The 17,740-nt window shown below is 45.0% G+C and overlaps 1 protein-coding gene across 1 annotated transcript; it reads left to right on the forward strand.

Annotated features, from left to right (window-relative positions):
• Nucleotides 1-9,077: 9,077 nt before the first annotated feature.
• On the forward strand, nt 9,078-17,114 carry abhd10b (abhydrolase domain containing 10, depalmitoylase b). The gene is made up of 5 exons (XM_080751888.1): nt 9,078-9,187; nt 10,078-10,261; nt 14,002-14,113; nt 15,902-16,039; nt 16,279-17,114. The coding sequence occupies exons 1-5, from the start codon at nt 9,094-9,096 to the stop codon at nt 16,618-16,620; spliced, it is 870 nt and encodes a 289-aa protein (XP_080608014.1). The 5' UTR covers nt 9,078-9,093; the 3' UTR covers nt 16,621-17,114.
• The last annotated feature ends 626 nt before the right edge of the window (nt 17,115-17,740 follow it).

Consider the following 17,740-nt stretch of genomic DNA (forward strand, 5'->3'; position numbering starts at 1 on the left):
TGTGTATCGCTTTGCTTTGTGTGATTTCAGGCCAAAATCTGTAGGAGCAGTGTCCAAAAAATGTGTTTTGCAAAAAACGGCCGGATGGGGGCGCTAAATGGGACAGATCCATGTTGATGACATGACTCTAGACATACTGTGTACCGCTTTACGTTATTTTAGGGCAAAATCGGTAGGAGTTGTGTCCAAAAATGTGTTTTGCAATAATCTGCCTCATGGTGGCGCTAGAAGAGGGCCGGCCATGTGAGAAATGAGGGGTGGCGGTTGTGGTTTGGCAGCCAAAGATTGTGTGTGCAAAGTTTGGCATGGATCGGGTCAACGGTAGTGGAGATATGAGTAGGGCAAAAGTGTGACGTGACGGACAGACAGACAGACTGACTGACAGCCGGTGGAGGTTTTGATAGTAACTGCGACCTAACGGCCGCAGCCTATTTAGGCCTACCCTTTTTTAGACCCTTGTGATGCCAATTGATCATCAATAATCAACTAAAAATAGACACATGAAATGGTCATGTGGATCCCGAGATATATATATTTTTTTAATTTTATTTCAATACACACACACATCCCCACATCCCCCACAAATCTGTCCAGAATAGATCAACCAAGGAAGCATGTATGTTGGTCTAAACATGATGTATTAAACTAAATATAGTTATATAACTATTATTTGTTGTTGGCTTGTTGCATAATATGTTTTGAGTATTTCATCTAGCCAAGGCCAAGCCAAGGCCAGCTGTACTTAGTAGGGTCCAGCACTCAACGCTAACCTCACGGAAAGCTTGGTTTTAATTAACCAGTCCGACTTGGTCTACAGCCCGCCTACTGTAGCTGGTAATTCGCAGGTCCGTGAACTGAGCAAATATAGAACTTCCGGTGTCAGAGGTAGCAAATATAAGACTTCCGGTTTGAAGCTTTCGCCTTCAGAATAAAATGCTATAATTAATTCCATTGAAAAACGTTGAATTTGCAAATTATATGCTCATTAAAAATATAAATTAGGCATTTGAACAAAGCCATATGACAAAAAATATGTTTATGTGTAAAAAAAAAAGTTTTAATAACAAGAAATATATCAAAATAGATAAATGCTGTTCACTGGAGTGCATAGCCTTTACAAATTGGACACTGGAGAACAGACAGCTCTTCGTGTCAGAACTTTTGACACATGCACGCGTTCACAGAGACCTCCTCTACCACACCACACTCTCCGCTAAGCGGGAGAGGCGGCATTGCAAAATTTGATGGCTGTCCAGTGGGGCCAGGTTCCAAAAAAAGTCCTCAAATGGCACCGTTTTCCGACTCTAGTGGGCGCTGGAGAGGAGACGGCTTTTCGTGTCGGCACTTTTGACACACGCACGCGTTCACAGAGACCTCCTCTACCACACCACACTCTCCGCTAAGCGGGAGAGGCGGCATTGCAAAATTTGATGGCTGTCCAGTGGGGCCAGGTTCCAAAAAAAAGTCCTCAAATGGCACCGTTTTCCGACTCTAGTGGGCGCTGGAGAGGAGACGGCTTTTCGTGTCGGCACTTTTGACACACGCACGCGTTCACAGAGACCTCCTCTACCACACCACACTCTCCGCTAAGCGGGAGAGGCGGCATTGCAAAATTTGATGGCCGTCCAGTGGGGCCAGGTGCCAAAAAAAGTCCTCAAATGGCACCGTTTTCCGACTCTAGTGGGTGCTGGAGAGGAGACGGCTTTTCGTGTCGGCACTTTTGACACACGCACGCGTTCACAGAGACCTCCTCTACCACACCACACTCTCCGCTAAGCGGGAGAGGCGGCATTGCAAAATTTGATGGCCGTCCAGTGGGGCCAGGTGCCAAAAAAAGTCCTCAAATGGCACCGTTTTCCGACTCTAATGGGCGCTGGAGAGGAGACAGCTTTTCGTGTCGGCACTTTTGACACACGCACGCGTTCACAGAGACCTCCTCTACCACACCACACTCTCCGCTAAGCGGGAGAGGCGGCATTGCAAAATGTGATGGCCGTCCAGTGGGGCCAGGTGCCAAAAAAAGTCCTCAAATGGCACCGTTTTCCGACTCTAGTGGGCGCTGGAGAGGAGACGGCTTTTCGTGTCGGCACTTTTGACACACGCACACGTTCACAGAGACCTCCTCTACCACACCACACTCTCCGCTAAGCGGAAGAGGCGGCATTGCAAAATTTGATGGCCGTCCAGTGGGGCCAGGTGCCAAAAAAAGTCCTCAAATGGCACCGTTTTCCGACTCTAATGGGCGCTGGAGAGGAGACGGCTTTTCGTGTCGGCACTTTTGACACACGCACGCGTTCACAGAGACCACAAAGAGTCAAAGAGTGTTTTCATAAATCATGATAAAATGGACTGTACAATAGCTTGTGGGAACATCCTCCACTTCACCCAAGTTCACATTAGCCACATTTGATTTAACTGTTCAAGTGTACCGTACTGATTGAATATGAAGTGTCAAATCTGTCAATATTCCCGAGCAAAGCCGTGCACACGCTGGCTCTTAGATAGATCACATTTCCCACATTCATACACATTTAAACATTTCCAAGGTTGTTTTGAATTGAAGTTAGAGTCAAAGTGGAAATTATGTTCACTTCTATTTACTACCAGGTTTTCTAAATCTTGTATCCTCTGTCCTGCCATCATCACAGGTTAACATTTTTTGCAGGTTGTTTTCATTTTCTGACATCAATAAATACTCAGTTCCTAATCCACACGTTATATTGTACCTATATCTATCTAGGTCGTCCTCAGACGAGCCCTCCATCGTTGTTTCCAGTCATCTCGGTTCTCCATACATCTGGCCAGCTCATTGGTGTTCTGTGTCCCTACGTCTTCCTTGAGTATGTCCACGTATGTTTTTGTGGGACGTCCTCGCGGCCGGTGCCCGTGTGTTGGCTCCCACAGTACCAATTTGCTGGCTGGAAGCTCCTGGTGTCTTTGGCAGTGTCCTGCTAGTCTCATTCTTCTGGTGGCAATTTTCTCGCTTACCTTTGGTATTCCCTCATACAGGCTCTCGTTTGTAACATGTGCACTCCTGTTGATGTTGAGTACTGCACGCAACATTCTAGTGTAGCACCAGTCTAGAGACTTCTGCAGGGTTGGCTTCAGGGTCCAGCATTCACTGCCATAGAGGAGAACAGACTCCACCGTTGCAAAGAAGAAGCTAAGTTTGATTTGGCGGGGGAGGTTAGAGTTCCATACACTGTTCATGCCGTTCAGGGCCCTCCAAGCGAGTGCCTTCCTTACTTTAAGGTCTTTCTCAGTTGAGTCGACCCATGCGCCCAGGTACTTGAAGTCCTTGACTTCCTTCAACACAGCTCCTTCTGTTGTTGTCAGAGGTGAGTGATCAGGTAGGTTATAGGTGATAACCTCAGTTTTCTTAGCGTTTAGCCTGAGACCAACTTTGGCACACTCTATCTCCACCCTGTTCAGGAGTTCTTGTGCTTGTTCCATGCTGTCGGAGAGCAGGCTGATGTCGTCCGCATAGTCCAGGTCTGTCAGAACTACTGCGGGATGCCGTCTTGACCTCCTTGGTGTTAGCGTGAAGCCAAGCTCTTGTTCCCGTCCCCCTATGGCTTTCCTGAGCGCATAATCTAGAACTATGATGAAGAGGTAGGGGGCTAGGGTGTCTCCTTGCATTACCCCAGCTCGGATGTCAAACACCTCACTGCTGCCATCTGGGGTCACCACTTTGGCCCTTGTTTTTGCGTACATGGTCTCGATAGCCCGGAGAATGTTGGGAGGGACATTGTAGGCCTCAAGGATCTTCACCATCTTGCTTCTGTGGATAGAATCAAAAGCCTTTTTGAAGTCAATGAAGCACAGTACAGCTGCTAGGTTGTTCTTTTTCACCTCCTCTATTAATCTCCTTAATGCCAGGATCTGTGCTACGGTTGTTCTCTCCTCTCGAAAACCATTTTGGTTCTCTCTCAGGTGAGGGTCGATGGCATGCCGTATCCTGTTCAGTATCATTCGGTTGAAGACCTTAGCAGTGATACATGTCAGGCTGATGCCTCTGTAGTTGTCTGGCTTTGAGAGGTCTCCAGCTTTAGGCACCGGGATGATATTAGACAGAGACCATATTTCAGGTTGCTTGTTGTGCTGTAGAGCATTGTTGCAAAAGTCTAGGATGAGGTTGTCTAGGTCGCAGTTCTTCAAGACCTCTGGGGGTATGCCATCCGGCCCAGCACTCTTTCCCTCTCTTAGGGTGGATTTTGCCCTGGCGAGCTCGCTGATTGTGAAGGGTCCATCGTCGATGTTCAGGCCCTGGAGGACTGTCGGTATATTTTCCTCCTCTCCCTCTTCCACTGATGTTCCCAGGAGCCTCTGGAAGTGGTCGAACCATGTTGCCACCCTCTCCTCTGGACTGTGTCCCTCCACCTGGCCCTCCTTGGCCCTCTTCCGCCCTGTCATCTCATTTATTACCTTCCAGGCCTCCCCGTATTGCCTTTCACCTTGCGCTGCCTGCACTCTTCGCACACTTTCCATCACTTCTTCCCCTTTGATGGCGTCGTAGGTGCTGAAGAGAGACTGTTTGGCCTCGTTCAGTGTCTCGCGACCCTCCTCTGTTGGTTCACGCTCAAAGTTGAGTCGTGCTTCCTCCATCCTGCCTCGTGCTGCTACAACCTTCGGGTGTCTGGACCGTGGTGGTGCTCTTACTCTGTTCAGCACTGGCACGCACAGTCTGGTCGCCTCCTCATTCGCTGTGATGAATCTCCCATATTCACGGCTGGGCTCCTCTCCCCTATCCAGCTTCCGAAAGCGCTTCCTGACTTCCTCCGAGTACCTGGTTTGGAGGCCCGGATTGGTCGTGAATGCCTTCCAGTCATGCCGAATCTTGGGGCTTGGCTTGGGGACCCTGAGGCTCAGTCGTACCCTCATGGAGACCACACGGTGGTCAGAGCCTACAGAGCTGAACGTGCTGTATGGCTCAGCGTTCAGGATGGAATTCCTCCACTTTTGCCTCACTAGGATGTAGTCCAACTGGTATAGCCTAGGTAGCTCCCCAGGCCTTGAGGCTCGGTCTCTGAAAGTCCATCTCTTCCCTGTTCTCTTTCGGAACATGGTGTTCGCTGCCAGGAGCTGGTGTTCCATGAGAAGGGCTTTGAGGTATGTGCCGTTGCGGTTGGTAGCCTCATGGTATGGGAATGGTGCATCCTCCTGTCCAATCCTGGCGTTGAAGTCGCCAAGGATTGCCAGGAAGTTGTGCGCTGGGACACCACGGACTGCTTCTGTGAGGTCCTCATAGAACTCCTCAACCTTCTCAGGTAGTGCCGTGTTAGTGGGCGAGTACACCACTATGACTGTTGTTACTGGGTTACCTGCAAACTCAGCTATGAGGATCCTTTCAGTGTGCTTGTGTACCCGTCGGAGAGCTCTGCGCGCCAGAGAACCCAGCATTATTCCCACACCCCCTGTTGCAGCCTGGGCCCCGTTTCGCCCCGCAGATGCAGTGATGAACGTGCGTTTCTCTACTTGGTGGTAAACTATCTTGTCGCCAGTGTGGACTCTTCTGTGTTCCTGGACTCCCAGGATCTCTACCCCCTGTTCTTCAGCACAATGTGCCAATTCCACCAGTCTAGCTTCTTCTCTCACTGTGCATGCGTTGAAGGTCCCCATTACAAATGGTCTCCGACAACGCATGAGTGCATTGGATGGGATGCTGTGGTCAGACAGAACCCTCCCTCGTTCCCGTGGGTTTGAGGCCCTGTCGTCATGATGTCCTCCGGAAGGAGGACCAGCACCACCATCCGCCGCGATGCTCCTGCGGACTCCCGCCGCTGGAAGTATAGGATTTGAGATGACTTTGTTCTTCATGGTTGGCTTTTCAATGCTAGTTAAGGACTGTGGGGTCGCAAATTCTCACAGTCCTGGTTTTTACCTCAGAGTGACCTTCTCCTAGGTGGGTTGCCTACCATGGCTAAGAGCCCCACCCGCCCCGACTGATAGCTCAGATTGCCGGATCTGAATGGTGCACATGCTGATGTTTTAACTCACTGAATGGTTCTAATTCTAAAGTAGTTGTAACTAAATACAGTTCTAAAGTTTCGAAGTGTCTACCTGAGCCTCTCCCTGTTGAGTTCCATCAAGCTGTGTGCTCCATTGTTCCTTTCTGATCCATGAGTGTCTGTGTGTGGCCACTGTCTGCCCTTAAATGCATGTTGAGATGCATAGTAGGGGGAGTGACAAGTGGTGAGCACAGCCAATCAACTGAGCCAGAGGTGATAACAATGTAGTGCCAGCCAAAACCCCCCAACAGAAACCAACCTAAAATCTAAAGTAGTTGTAACTAAATACAGTTCTAAATTTCAAAGTGTCTACCTGAGCCTCTCCCTGTTGAGTTCCATCAAGCTGTGTGCTCCATTGTTCCTTTCTGATCCATGAGTGTCTGTGTGTGGCCACTGTCTGCCCTTAAATGCATGTTGAGATGCATAGTAGGGGGAGTGACAAGTGGTGAGCACAGCCAATCAACTGAGCCAGAGGTGATAACAATGTAGTGCCAGCCAAAACCCCCCAACAGAAACCAACCTAAAATCTAAAGTAGTTGTAACTAAATACAGTTCTAAATTTCAAAGTGTCTACCTGAGCCTCTCCCTGTTGAGTTCCATCAAGCTGTGTGCTCCATTGTTCCTTTCTGATCCATGAGTCTACAGATACACCTATACATATACATGGGAATGGGCAAACACATTCACACTGTCAGTCAGCAATTATTTTTTTACACTGCACACAAAGAGCCTTCTCCTGTCCAGCGCCCCAGTCTGAAAATGGGACTTTTTGTATGTCTGGCCTCACTGGAAAACGGGTCACTAGAGTCGGAAAACGGCGCCATTTGAGGACCTTTTTTGGCACCTTGCCCCACTGGACGGCCATCAAATTTTGCAATGCCGCCTCTCCCGCTTAGCGGAGAGTGTGGTGTGATAGAGGAGGTCTCTGTGAACGCGTGCGACGTGCGTGTGTCAAAAGTGCCGACACGAAAAGCCGTCTCCTCTGCAGTGCCCACTAGAGTCGGAAAACGGCGCCATTTGAGGACCTTTTTTGGCACCTGGCCCCACTGGACGGCCATCAAATTTTGCAATGCCGCCTCTCCCGCTTAGCGGAGAGTGTGGTGTGATAGAGGAGGTCTCTGTGAACGCGTGCGTTTGTCAAAAGTGCCGAGACGAAAAGCCGTCTCCTCTCCAGCGCCCACTAGAGTCGGAAAACGGCGCCATTTGAGGACTTTTTGTGGCACCTGGCCCCACTGGACGGCCATCAAATTTTGCAATGCCGCCTCTCCCGCTTAGCGGAGAGTGTGGTGTGGTAGAGGAGGTCTCTGTGAACGCGTGCGTGTGTCAAAAGTGCCGACACGAAAAGCCGTCTCCTCTCCAGCGCCCACTAGAGTCGGAAAATGGTGCCATTTGAGGACTTTTTTTGGCACCTGGCCCCACTGGACGGCCATCAAAATTTGCAATGCCGCCTCTCCCGCTTAGCGGAGAGTGTGGTGTGATAGAGGAGGTCTCTGTGAACGTGTGCGTGTGTCAAAAGTGCCGACACGAAAAGCTGTCTCCTCTCCAGCACCCATTAGAGTCGGAAAACGGTGCCATTTGAGGACTTTTTTTGGCACCTGGCCCCACTGGACGGCCATCAAAATTTGCAATGCCGCCTCTCCCGCTTAGCGGAGAGTGTGGTGTGATAGAGGAGGTCTCTGTGAACGCGTGCGTGTGTCAAAAGTGCCGACACGAAAAGCCGTCTCCTCTCCAACGCCCACTAGAGTCGGAAAACGGTGCCATTTGAGGACTTTTTTTGGCACCTGGCCCCACTGGACGGCCATCAAATTTTGCAATGCCGCCTCTCCCGCTTAGCGGAGAGTGTGGTGTGATAGAGGAGGTCTCTGTGAACGTGTGCGTGTGTCAAAAGTGCCGACACGAAAAGCCGTCTCCTCTCCAGCGCCCACTAGAGTCGGAAAATGGTGCCATTTGAGGACTTTTTTTGGCACCTGGCCCCACTGGACGGCCATCAAAATTTGCAATGCCGCCTCTCCCGCTTAGCGGAGAGTGTGGTGTGATAGAGGAGGTCTCTGTGAACGTGTGCGTGTGTCAAAAGTGCCGACACGAAAAGCCGTCTCCTCTCCAGTGCCCACTAGAGTCGGAAAATGGTGCCATTTGAGGACTTTTTTTGGCACCTGGCCCCACTGGACGGCCATCAAATTTTGCAATGCCGTCTCTCCCGCTTAGCGGAGAGTGTGGTGTGATAGAGGAGGTCTCTGTGAACGCGTGCGTGTGTCAAAAGTGCCGACACGAAAAGCCGACTCCTCTCCAGCGCCCACTAGAGTCGGAAAACGGCGCCATTTGAGGACTTTTTGTGGCACCTGGCCCCACTGGACGGCCATCAAATTTTGCAATGCCGCCTCTCCCGCTTAGCGGAGAGTGTGGTGTGGTAGAGGAGATCTCTGTGAACGCGTGCGTGTGTCAAAAGTGCCGACACGAAAAGCCGTCTCCTCTCCAGCGCCCACTAGAGTCGGAAAATGGTGCCATTTGAGGACTTTTTTTGGCACCTGGCCCCACTGGACGGCCATCAAAATTTGCAATGCCGCCTCTCCCGCTTAGCGGAGAGTGTGGTGTGATAGAGGAGGTCTCTGTGAACGTGTGCGTGTGTCAAAAGTGCCGACACGAAGAGCCGTCTGCTCTCCAGTGTCCAATTTGTAAAGGCTATGCACTCCATTGAAGAGCAATTATCTAGTTGTATATATATTTGTTGTCATTAAAACGTTATTTTTACACAGAAACATAATTTTCGTTGAATAGCTTCAATTAAATGCTTAATCTATATTTTTTTCATATACAAATTAATGGTTTTTCAATGGCGTTAGGGGTACTCTTATTCTGAAGAGATCGACACCGGAAGTCTTATATTTGCTGACACTAAATTTGTTCACAGAACATAGCCGTAATTCGCACTGCCACATACACGTTCGCAGTATTTCCGTATCCGCTCTAGACCCAGACCGGATTAGCAAATTGCGAAGCTAATAGACCCAGTATGGTCGACGCGCACTGAACCTGAATGGATATCGCTCTCGTCTCGCGGTATTTCCTCAGTGGGTCACGGAGCAGTATGGCAGCCGTCGCGCTGAGGTCCTGCCGCAGAGGACTTTCACAGATTTTAAGCCATGGAGGGACCTCTACGTTCTCACCAAATCGTTTGGCAGGTTAGTTGAACGTCTCCGTTTAAGCTGTGCTCATTTATTCGCACTGGAAGCGTCAACAATGTCGTTAAACATGGACAGGGGGGTGTGGCAACACAGGCCCTCTGTAGCCTGGACATTTCATAGCATGTAACTATGCGGCCACCTGCGCTTGTGACTGATTGCAGCTGATTTATCCAATAAGAATAAGAATAATAGCAACAATATATTGTCAACCAACAGTTTGCTTCACTTAGTTTCGCATATACAGGCATTGAAATGGCCTTGGGAGGAAGTAATCGAGTTAAATTCAATGTGCCCATGGACAGTGTTGGTATTTCACAATCATGTTCTCGTGGCTTTGCGTTGATAGTACTAAAATAAGACTATACATTATAGATTATTAAGGCCCATCCCCACTGGGCCAGATAAACAGATATTTATTATCTGTTTATCTGGCCCAGTGGGAATGGGACTTTAGTCTTAAACGAAGTAAACTCACTACAGTTATTGTTGCAGTGTTGTTGTTTGAGTTATTGTTGCATCACTTGTTACAGTGTTCCTTGAAGGCGTTCCAGGGGGGTCCCCAGCAAAATGGCATCAAAATCCGTTTGAACACTTTATACCTATATACATAGGCTATTAGCCGATCTACAAGCTCAGAACAAATAGCCCCTTCTGAGCCTGTAGATCTGCCATTTTCAAAATCTGGAATATTTGAGATATTTTAACAACACAAATCTTGAAAACGTATTAATGTGTGGGTCCTTGTCTTGACTTGAAAAGGTTGGAGAACCGCTGACTTATGAAATGAAGCCTTTTCAATTTCCAATCTCTTTGTATTACGGTAATAAGAGGCATCATGATGATGACCTTGTTAATATAACAATATTACTTTGTGTTTTGTCTGCCAGGCGTCAGACATAAAACCACCGTTCAGTTTGCTACCAGACCAGATCTACCAAAGCTGGCCTACAGAAGACTGAAGGGGAAGAGCCCAGGTGTGGTGTTCCTACCAGGCTACGCCTCCACCATGAATGGACAGAAAGCTGAGGCCCTGGAGGAGTTCTGCAAATCACTAGGACACTCATACCTAAGGTGCACTATTTAAATAGATCACTATAAAGATGGATGATTCAGTTGAATCATTCTATAATTATTTTACATACGGATTGGTGGACAATGTACTCAACCCCAGTACTGGAGGCTATTTTGGAATCCGTAAGAGCGCTTGTTTTTGGTGATGATGACGGAGGCACGCCGTCTCAGGTGACCTTGAGCCACGCGAGTCACGGCCGGGCGAGTGGCAGCGAGTGAGTTGCCGTGTCGAGCGTTGCGAAGGTCGCATGAGCCGACTCAGCGCCGCCCGAGTTACATCTACTGGGGTACAGAATAGTAAATCTTCATAACCCCGTCTTTCTGCAACTCTGCGCGGTCCAAGTGAACACAGCTGAGCGCTCCCGACCTCTGTTCAGCCAATCACAAGCCGTGGATTTTAATTTATTCAGCCCTGGATTCCATTATCGCGTATTAGTCGGGGGCCCCGGGGATATTTTGGTTCAGATTCTCGCAAATTCGCCAAATTTGGCACAGATGTTGTCCATAACATACTTAATCATTTTAAGATGGGTGCCAAGATGGGCACCCCATGGTACTGCCATATTGCGCAATCCAATTGGTGTCCCATTAACTTTACATTACAGGAAAAAAAAGCAAAAAAAGAATCTGCTTTAAGTAGCATAATAACTGGTCAAACTAGGGGTTTTTCATGATTCTTAATCCATTGCAAGCATCTGTTTTTCACAAAAAACATTCCTTGGGCTAAAAAACTGCCCTACAAGGTTTAGTGATGAAAAGTGATGAGTCATCACTTTTCACACTTTTGTGGTGGCCGTTTTAACCCAATGAATGTTTTTTTTTTTTTATGCAAAACAGATGTTTGCAATGGATTTTTTCCCCCTGTAATGTAAAGTTAATGGGACACCAATTGGATTGCGCAATATGGCAGTACCATGGGGTGCCCATCTTGGCACCCATCTTAAAATGATTAAGTATGTTATGGACAACATCTGTGCCAAATTTGGGGAATTTGCGAGAATCTGAACCAAATTGCCCCGGAGCCCCCGACTATACTGGAGTTAAAAGTATCTATACTCAATCAAATCAAGCCAACAATTACTTGATTGCAATTTAAAGTTGCTCTTTTAAAAATCAATGCATTGCTGTATTAAAATGTAGACATTTTCCCCCCAAATTTAGAGATTTTCTAGAAGTCTTACAAAAAAATATATTAATGTGTCAACTGTCAAATGTACAGTACTCAAGTAATGATTAATTCATTACTGTCCACCACTGTAACCTGTATCCAGTTGACCTTTGGTAGAACTTTGGTTTGTACAGCTACCTGCCCTGGGTATGATATAGCGGTAAGTTCAAATATTGCTTATCATCTTTATCCATCGGCTTTGTGCTCCATGAGTGAGGAGGAATGCAGAATAGAACGTTGTTTTCTTTCCTCTCTCGATTAATTGCATTGCGAAATAGGTCTCACAATCTTGGTCTCAAACATTTAGCACATAAATAAACAATTGGATTCTGCCAATATTTATAAAATGAATTCCTGGTAAAGGTTTTGGGAACACCTTTGAATTTGAAAGATGATCTTTAGTACAACAGGGATTTATTGGTCACCTGTGTCGGTGTAATATATCCATTGTGTTCCTCCTCTTATATCTACTTAAACTGATTTTCAGACCTGTTTCACCATGCAACAAGAGTGAGTGGAGAAAAAAGAATAACAAATAAAATGAAAGTAATGTATATCATGTTGTCTAGGTAGCTATAAAAAGAATGTTTTCTTTTTTCGTGGAATTCCCTATTTTAAGAACAACTGAAATTAGAGATGCTCCGATTGCCGATACCGATCAACTGGAATCAGTATCTGCCGATGTTCCCGATCACAGCGCCAAATCTATAATTTCTTCTATTTATTGTGTTACTGTAGCAACATTTATATATTTAATGAATCTTCTTACAAAACATTGACATCGTATATTAAGTATAAACATTAGGAGATTGCAGGCTGAGGTCCTTTAGTATCCAATTCAACTTGTAGGAGTTGAAGCTGAGGTTACATACAGTCCCACAGATAAATATTGTGAAAATAGCTGATCTAGCTTGTAGATCGGCAAAGCCAATAGAGGCATTATCGGCCGACCGCGATCACTCACCGATCAATCGGCACATCTCTAAATGAAATGTTGACTGAGTGAAGTGTGAACAGTCAAGACTTTTATTGCACATAATATATATAAATAATAACTATTTTGTGGGATGTGCTGTTTACGATAATTCTAAATGCTGTTATTATATCATCATATACATATCCATAAAATACATGCTAAAGACATTGTCTTGCCTGCAGAGAGCAGATTTCTCTTGAGCAGGATGCCATCTATCATTTGAATGTAATTGGTTCTAACCAGGCAGATTATTTATTGCTAAAAAGGCCTATTCCAAAAGAGAAATCAAGATGGTAAAAAGGAACCTATATTATGGGATGACATCCGCTCCCCAGAATGATGTTAAAATGATTGAATGTTCTTTTGTATTGGAAGAAGACAGCTTAATTCTTTATTCCCTTGATTTGTACCAAACCGAGGCCTCATTAGGGCTAATTAATTATTGATAAATCATTTAGGCTGTCTTTTTTTCATTGAATATTCTCATCTGCTTAATATCTGTCTCTCAGTTTAAGATCACTGTCAATAGCTCTATATGATTATGGAGATATAGTTCAGTTCTTGAAAATACGGTATTTCCTATGAAGCAATTCTTTATAAAAACAAAAACAACTAGTATTTAAAATAGCTCTATATGGAGATACTGTTCAGTTCTTGGAAATACCATATTTTCCATATAACAATTCTTTTTAACAATGTAATGTAGGTGGAACAAAGCAGTGTCAGGAATTTACAGTGCAGATATCTTAGGACAACCAGCAAATGTAGGCAGATTGGAGAAAATGTTCATTGATAAATCAACAACTAACATCAATAATTACATAATTTCATCATGTCCGTTGTGTTTTTCTTTTTTTATTAAGAAACCAGTATTTCATACATTTTAAAATGTAAAAAAAAAATATATATATATATATATATATATATATATATATATATATATATATATACTGTCAACAATCCTACTTTAAACTAGAGAAGTGCGATCTCCACCAGCCCTGTCAATCGTGGGGTGCAAACGTCAGGACGCGAGGAAGCTTTGAAGTGAAATAGTTTGTGTATGGCAGAAGGTGAAACTGTTCACTGTTTCTACAACAAACTACATGCACACAGATTCTGGGCATTTATCAATAACTGCGTGTGTGAGTGTTTGTTTGTGCATGCAACTGTGTACATGTGTCCCCAGAATATCTTTAACCTTGGTGTGCCTTTCACCAAGTCATGTGCCAAGTTTCCGGAACTATCTATACATCTCAATTTTCCATGTCTTTCAGTCTGTCTGTCTGTGTATACATTATTTATGCTTTCAACTAAAACAATTTATTCTATTATTATTTTCTTGTACATTTTATTAGAATGTTTTGTACTTGGGTATTTTGGCTTTCTTTTATCGTTTATTTTTGACAGAAATATTGTACAGAAATAGTCTACTTGAATTTAAAAAAAATGTATAACATATAATCAAATATTTCTCCTGAGAATGTACAATTTCATTTTACCTTAAATCAACCAGACAGACCATTATGAGCAAATTATTTACAACTGGGCCTGGCACCTATGTGTTGATAACATGATACCTTTGTTGTGCTTTGTTAGGTTTGACTACACAGGTCATGGGGCCTCCGAGGGTGTGTTGGCAGAGGGAACGATTGGTACCTGGAAGAAAGACGTCCTTTTTGTATTGGATGAGTTAACAGAAGGACCACAGGTAAATATGTCCTTCAGGTAATATAACCATGTGCATACATGTGCTGACAGTCAGAAAGTTATGAAATTGCAACTCACAAATCATTTTGACTATTGTTTCTCAATGGTGGCGTTCAGAGAATGTCAGGGGGACGCTTTATACTCTGTAGTATGGCGGTGTTGCTTGCTAGATGGAACACATTTATAAGCTGTTGGATTGTAGATGTAGATGTATTATTTTCGGGAAGCGACACCGTCACTATCAACCGATGTTAGCCACATTGGTCTACACACTACCAGTCAATAGCCAGTTGTATTTGCGGTCAGACTCTGAACTTAATCCTAGTAGTCACCATGCCAAAGTGGGACAAATATAATATAATATAAAGTACACAAATATTTACCAAGTCCCACGGTCTACAGTGCTTCTGAAATGTTTTCCTGTTGGTGACAGCCGAGTAATGTACAGTACATTAACATGACCAGTGTCATATAATCCAGTAGATGCACACTGACCATTTTGTGAGGGGGACTGCTCATGATTCCGACCTCTCCATAGTCCGACTTAGTGTCTGCAGGTTAGCTACTCACGTTAGTTTTACTGAGATTAGGTTTAGGCTAGCCTCGCATAGCCAGGCTTACTCATCTGCAAAGAGAAAAGTCTGGTCACGACCATAGGCTGATAAGGCATAGAACGGTGCTACTTCCACCGGGAGAATATCACCGGAAGTTCACCCGATTGACGGGCAGCCCGGCCAATGAGCGCTCGGAGAGGCCGATGACGACCAATCGGGGAATGTTAACAGACTGCAACGCATGACGTAACTTCCGTTAACAGCAGCATTTCCTCCACTTCCGGTGTCTACAGGTTCATGCCATTCACATCGCATATTGTGGCCAGGGTGGGTTTAGGCATAGTTTTTGTTTTTCTGAGGTTAAGATTAGGGTTATGTTTAAGTGGTCGGACCAAAGGGAGGTCGGAGTCATGACATGTTACCTTTGTGAGAGGCCATATATGGTTGGTGGCAATGGTCCAATCTCTGCCAAACTAGATCCCTTATGCCACTCAGTTATCAGTCAGTTCTAACCAAAATGGCCATTATCTCAACGTTTTCCTCCCAACACAATCTCTAGGAGAATAATGCCAAAAATGCAATTATGTTTCACCTTATATGGAGTTGAATTCATTTGAATGTACAAATCTGATTTACTCAATAAAACACAAATTCATTCAGATGTCATCTTATAATAATTAATAACAATGTAACAATTTTGATTTAAAAAAAAAGTTGGATCATACTGTTATGATAAAGGTAATATTAAAATATGGCATGAATACAAGGTGCTCGGAGTGAAAATTATGAATATGATATAGGGGTCCCTCTGATGAAAAAAATATTTATAGGGGTGCCCTGAGCCAAGAAATGTTGGGAACCAACTGTCAGTAGTGTGCAGTGTGTATGTACCATTTTAACTCCAGAAGATGGCACTGTTTTCCACTTTTCAGGCATCTAGCTCTGTGGACTTCTACTGTATTTCTCCATTGCTTCTGTGAATACATGATTGTTATCTAAATGTAGAGAGATTGTTATCCAAAAAGACAAGATAAGCCAAATTTACAATGCCACAAAATATACATTATTGCATTAATATGCTCAAATTGATTTGGCTGCTGCTGCCTTATGACGAGTTCACAAGTAAAACAAGTTAACAAGATGTTTTAAAATATGTTGTACAATCATGGGTCTCCTTATCTTTTTTTTTCACCAGATTGTTCTTGTTTCTTAATAATCTTGTTATCTGTACATAGATCCTGGTGGGCTCCAGTATAGGAGGATGGCTGATGCTTTTGGTAGGCATTGCACGCCCAGAGAAGACAGCAGCGCTAGTGGGCATTTCCACGGCAGCTGATCACATCGTCACTGCTTTCAATTCTCTTCCTCTGGAGGTGAGCGTGCCCAAATGAATGCATTTATATTTTAAGTTGCTATCATGTCATGATTTACAATAACATGCAAAAAAAAAAATACATAATAGCACAAAAATTGTACCATTGTGGCCATTGTCTCATGGGTCTACAATCTGACTGGGTGTACCTTATCCAAATTCTTTGCTAGCGTTTTGTTTTATGGACATTCTATTCTCTGTGTCTCTGTGATTTCTCAATCTCCGCTCTTGACAACCCAGACACGCAAGGAATTTGAAGAGAAGGGCGAATGGTCGGTGCCCACCAAGCATTCAGAGGAAGGCGCGTACAAGTTTAGCATGGACTTCCTACGCGAGGCGGAGAATCACTGTGTGCTGCAAAGCCCCATCCCCATCATGTGCCCAATCCGGCTCATTCACGGCCTGAAGGACGAGGACGTACCATGGCACATCTCCATGCAGGTGGCGGAGCGCGTCCTCAGCCCAGACGTGGACGTCATCCTCCGCCGACACGGCCAGCACCGCATGGCCGACAAGGACGACATCAAGCTCATGGTCTACACCATTGATGACCTCATAGACAAGTTGACCACCCTGGTCTGAGTGAGAGGGGAAAGGGAGCATGAGAGTCAGGGAAAAGCACCCTCGAGAAAGATCCCAGTCAGTGGCAATGTTCCAATCTCTGCCAAACTAGATCCCTTATGCCTCTCAGATATCCTACCCTTGGTTCCGCTGTTCCTATAGTCAGTTTGTTGTTTAACATGCCCTTACAGACGTTAATGCACAGGCAGCGCAAACTGTAATGAAAGGGAGCTCCCCTACAAACTGCTCCCTTGTTTCTTCAGGTTGTGTTTGTACTTGTTCCTGTTTATTATGTCAAGTGTTAATTTTGACCATCCTCTACGAGGTCTCCCGCCGCCATCGCCGCTGTCTGCTGCTGCTGTCTGCTGCCGCTACCACTTTTCTTTCTCTCTTTTTTTTTGACCATTCTTTCTTGTCATTTTAGACATAGTTGTTCTGTGCCTTTTTTTATCTCTTTACACCTGTTTTGGCCAATAAAGCCTCTGCACACCAAAGTGCAGGTGTCTGTACTTGAAGCAATAGCACCCATCATTACACCCAAACACTACGTAACTGTTCACATCCATGCACTGATGTTACAAATGAAGGCTGAATGCCCTTGGAATTTAAACTGTTGAAAACTTTACAGCATGTATTGTACATTAATGCAGTAAGCCAACACATTAGATATTCATTCATAACACTGCTAAAAGATAACCTTGTTTATAAAGCCATTTGCGATTAAAGTCAGTTTGTTTGATTGACTCAAGATAAGTATCAAAGTTGGTGTAGCATAGCTGCATTTGGCTTTGTTTGCAGAACTGGTAACATCAGTATATCTACAGCCAGGCATGTTGTTGTAAAAAGGCCAGCCCTGCTGGAGTGTGTGAGCTGTTGATTAACATGTGATTGGCCACTTGCTGGACTTGCGCTCAATGGGGCGAAACCATCCAGTAACTTGCCCTCTCAGGTCTGCTAACTGCGATTATGACCTTTCACTTGCACGCTTAAGGTATGTGATCAGTCAACTCTAAATCTTGCCTGAAACTAGAGGACATCATTTAATATGAGCATGCATCTGTTTGTGAAAAATGCCTGGCAATGTATGGATTAGTGCAAATCCAAATGAATGACAAATACATTATTATTGGCTATATCTGAA

This window comes from Nannobrachium achirus (assembly GCF_963921795.1).
Source record: "Nannobrachium achirus genome assembly, chromosome: 21".
Lineage (NCBI taxonomy): Eukaryota > Metazoa > Chordata > Actinopteri > Myctophiformes > Myctophidae > Nannobrachium > Nannobrachium achirus.

What these genes read in the sequence shown, in the direction of transcription:
- abhd10b (XM_080751888.1), top strand. Translation starts at nt 9,094, where the DNA reads ATGGCAGCCGTCGCGCTGAGGTCCTGCCGCAGAGGACTTTCACAGATT. An exon ending in CTAGGACACTCATACCTAAG is followed by an intron (nt 10,262 to 14,001) that starts GTGCACTATTTA and finishes GTGCTTTGTTAG; the next exon opens with GTTTGACTACACAGGTCATG. An exon ending in AGTTAACAGAAGGACCACAG is followed by an intron (nt 14,114 to 15,901) that starts GTAAATATGTCC and finishes ATCTGTACATAG; the next exon opens with ATCCTGGTGGGCTCCAGTAT.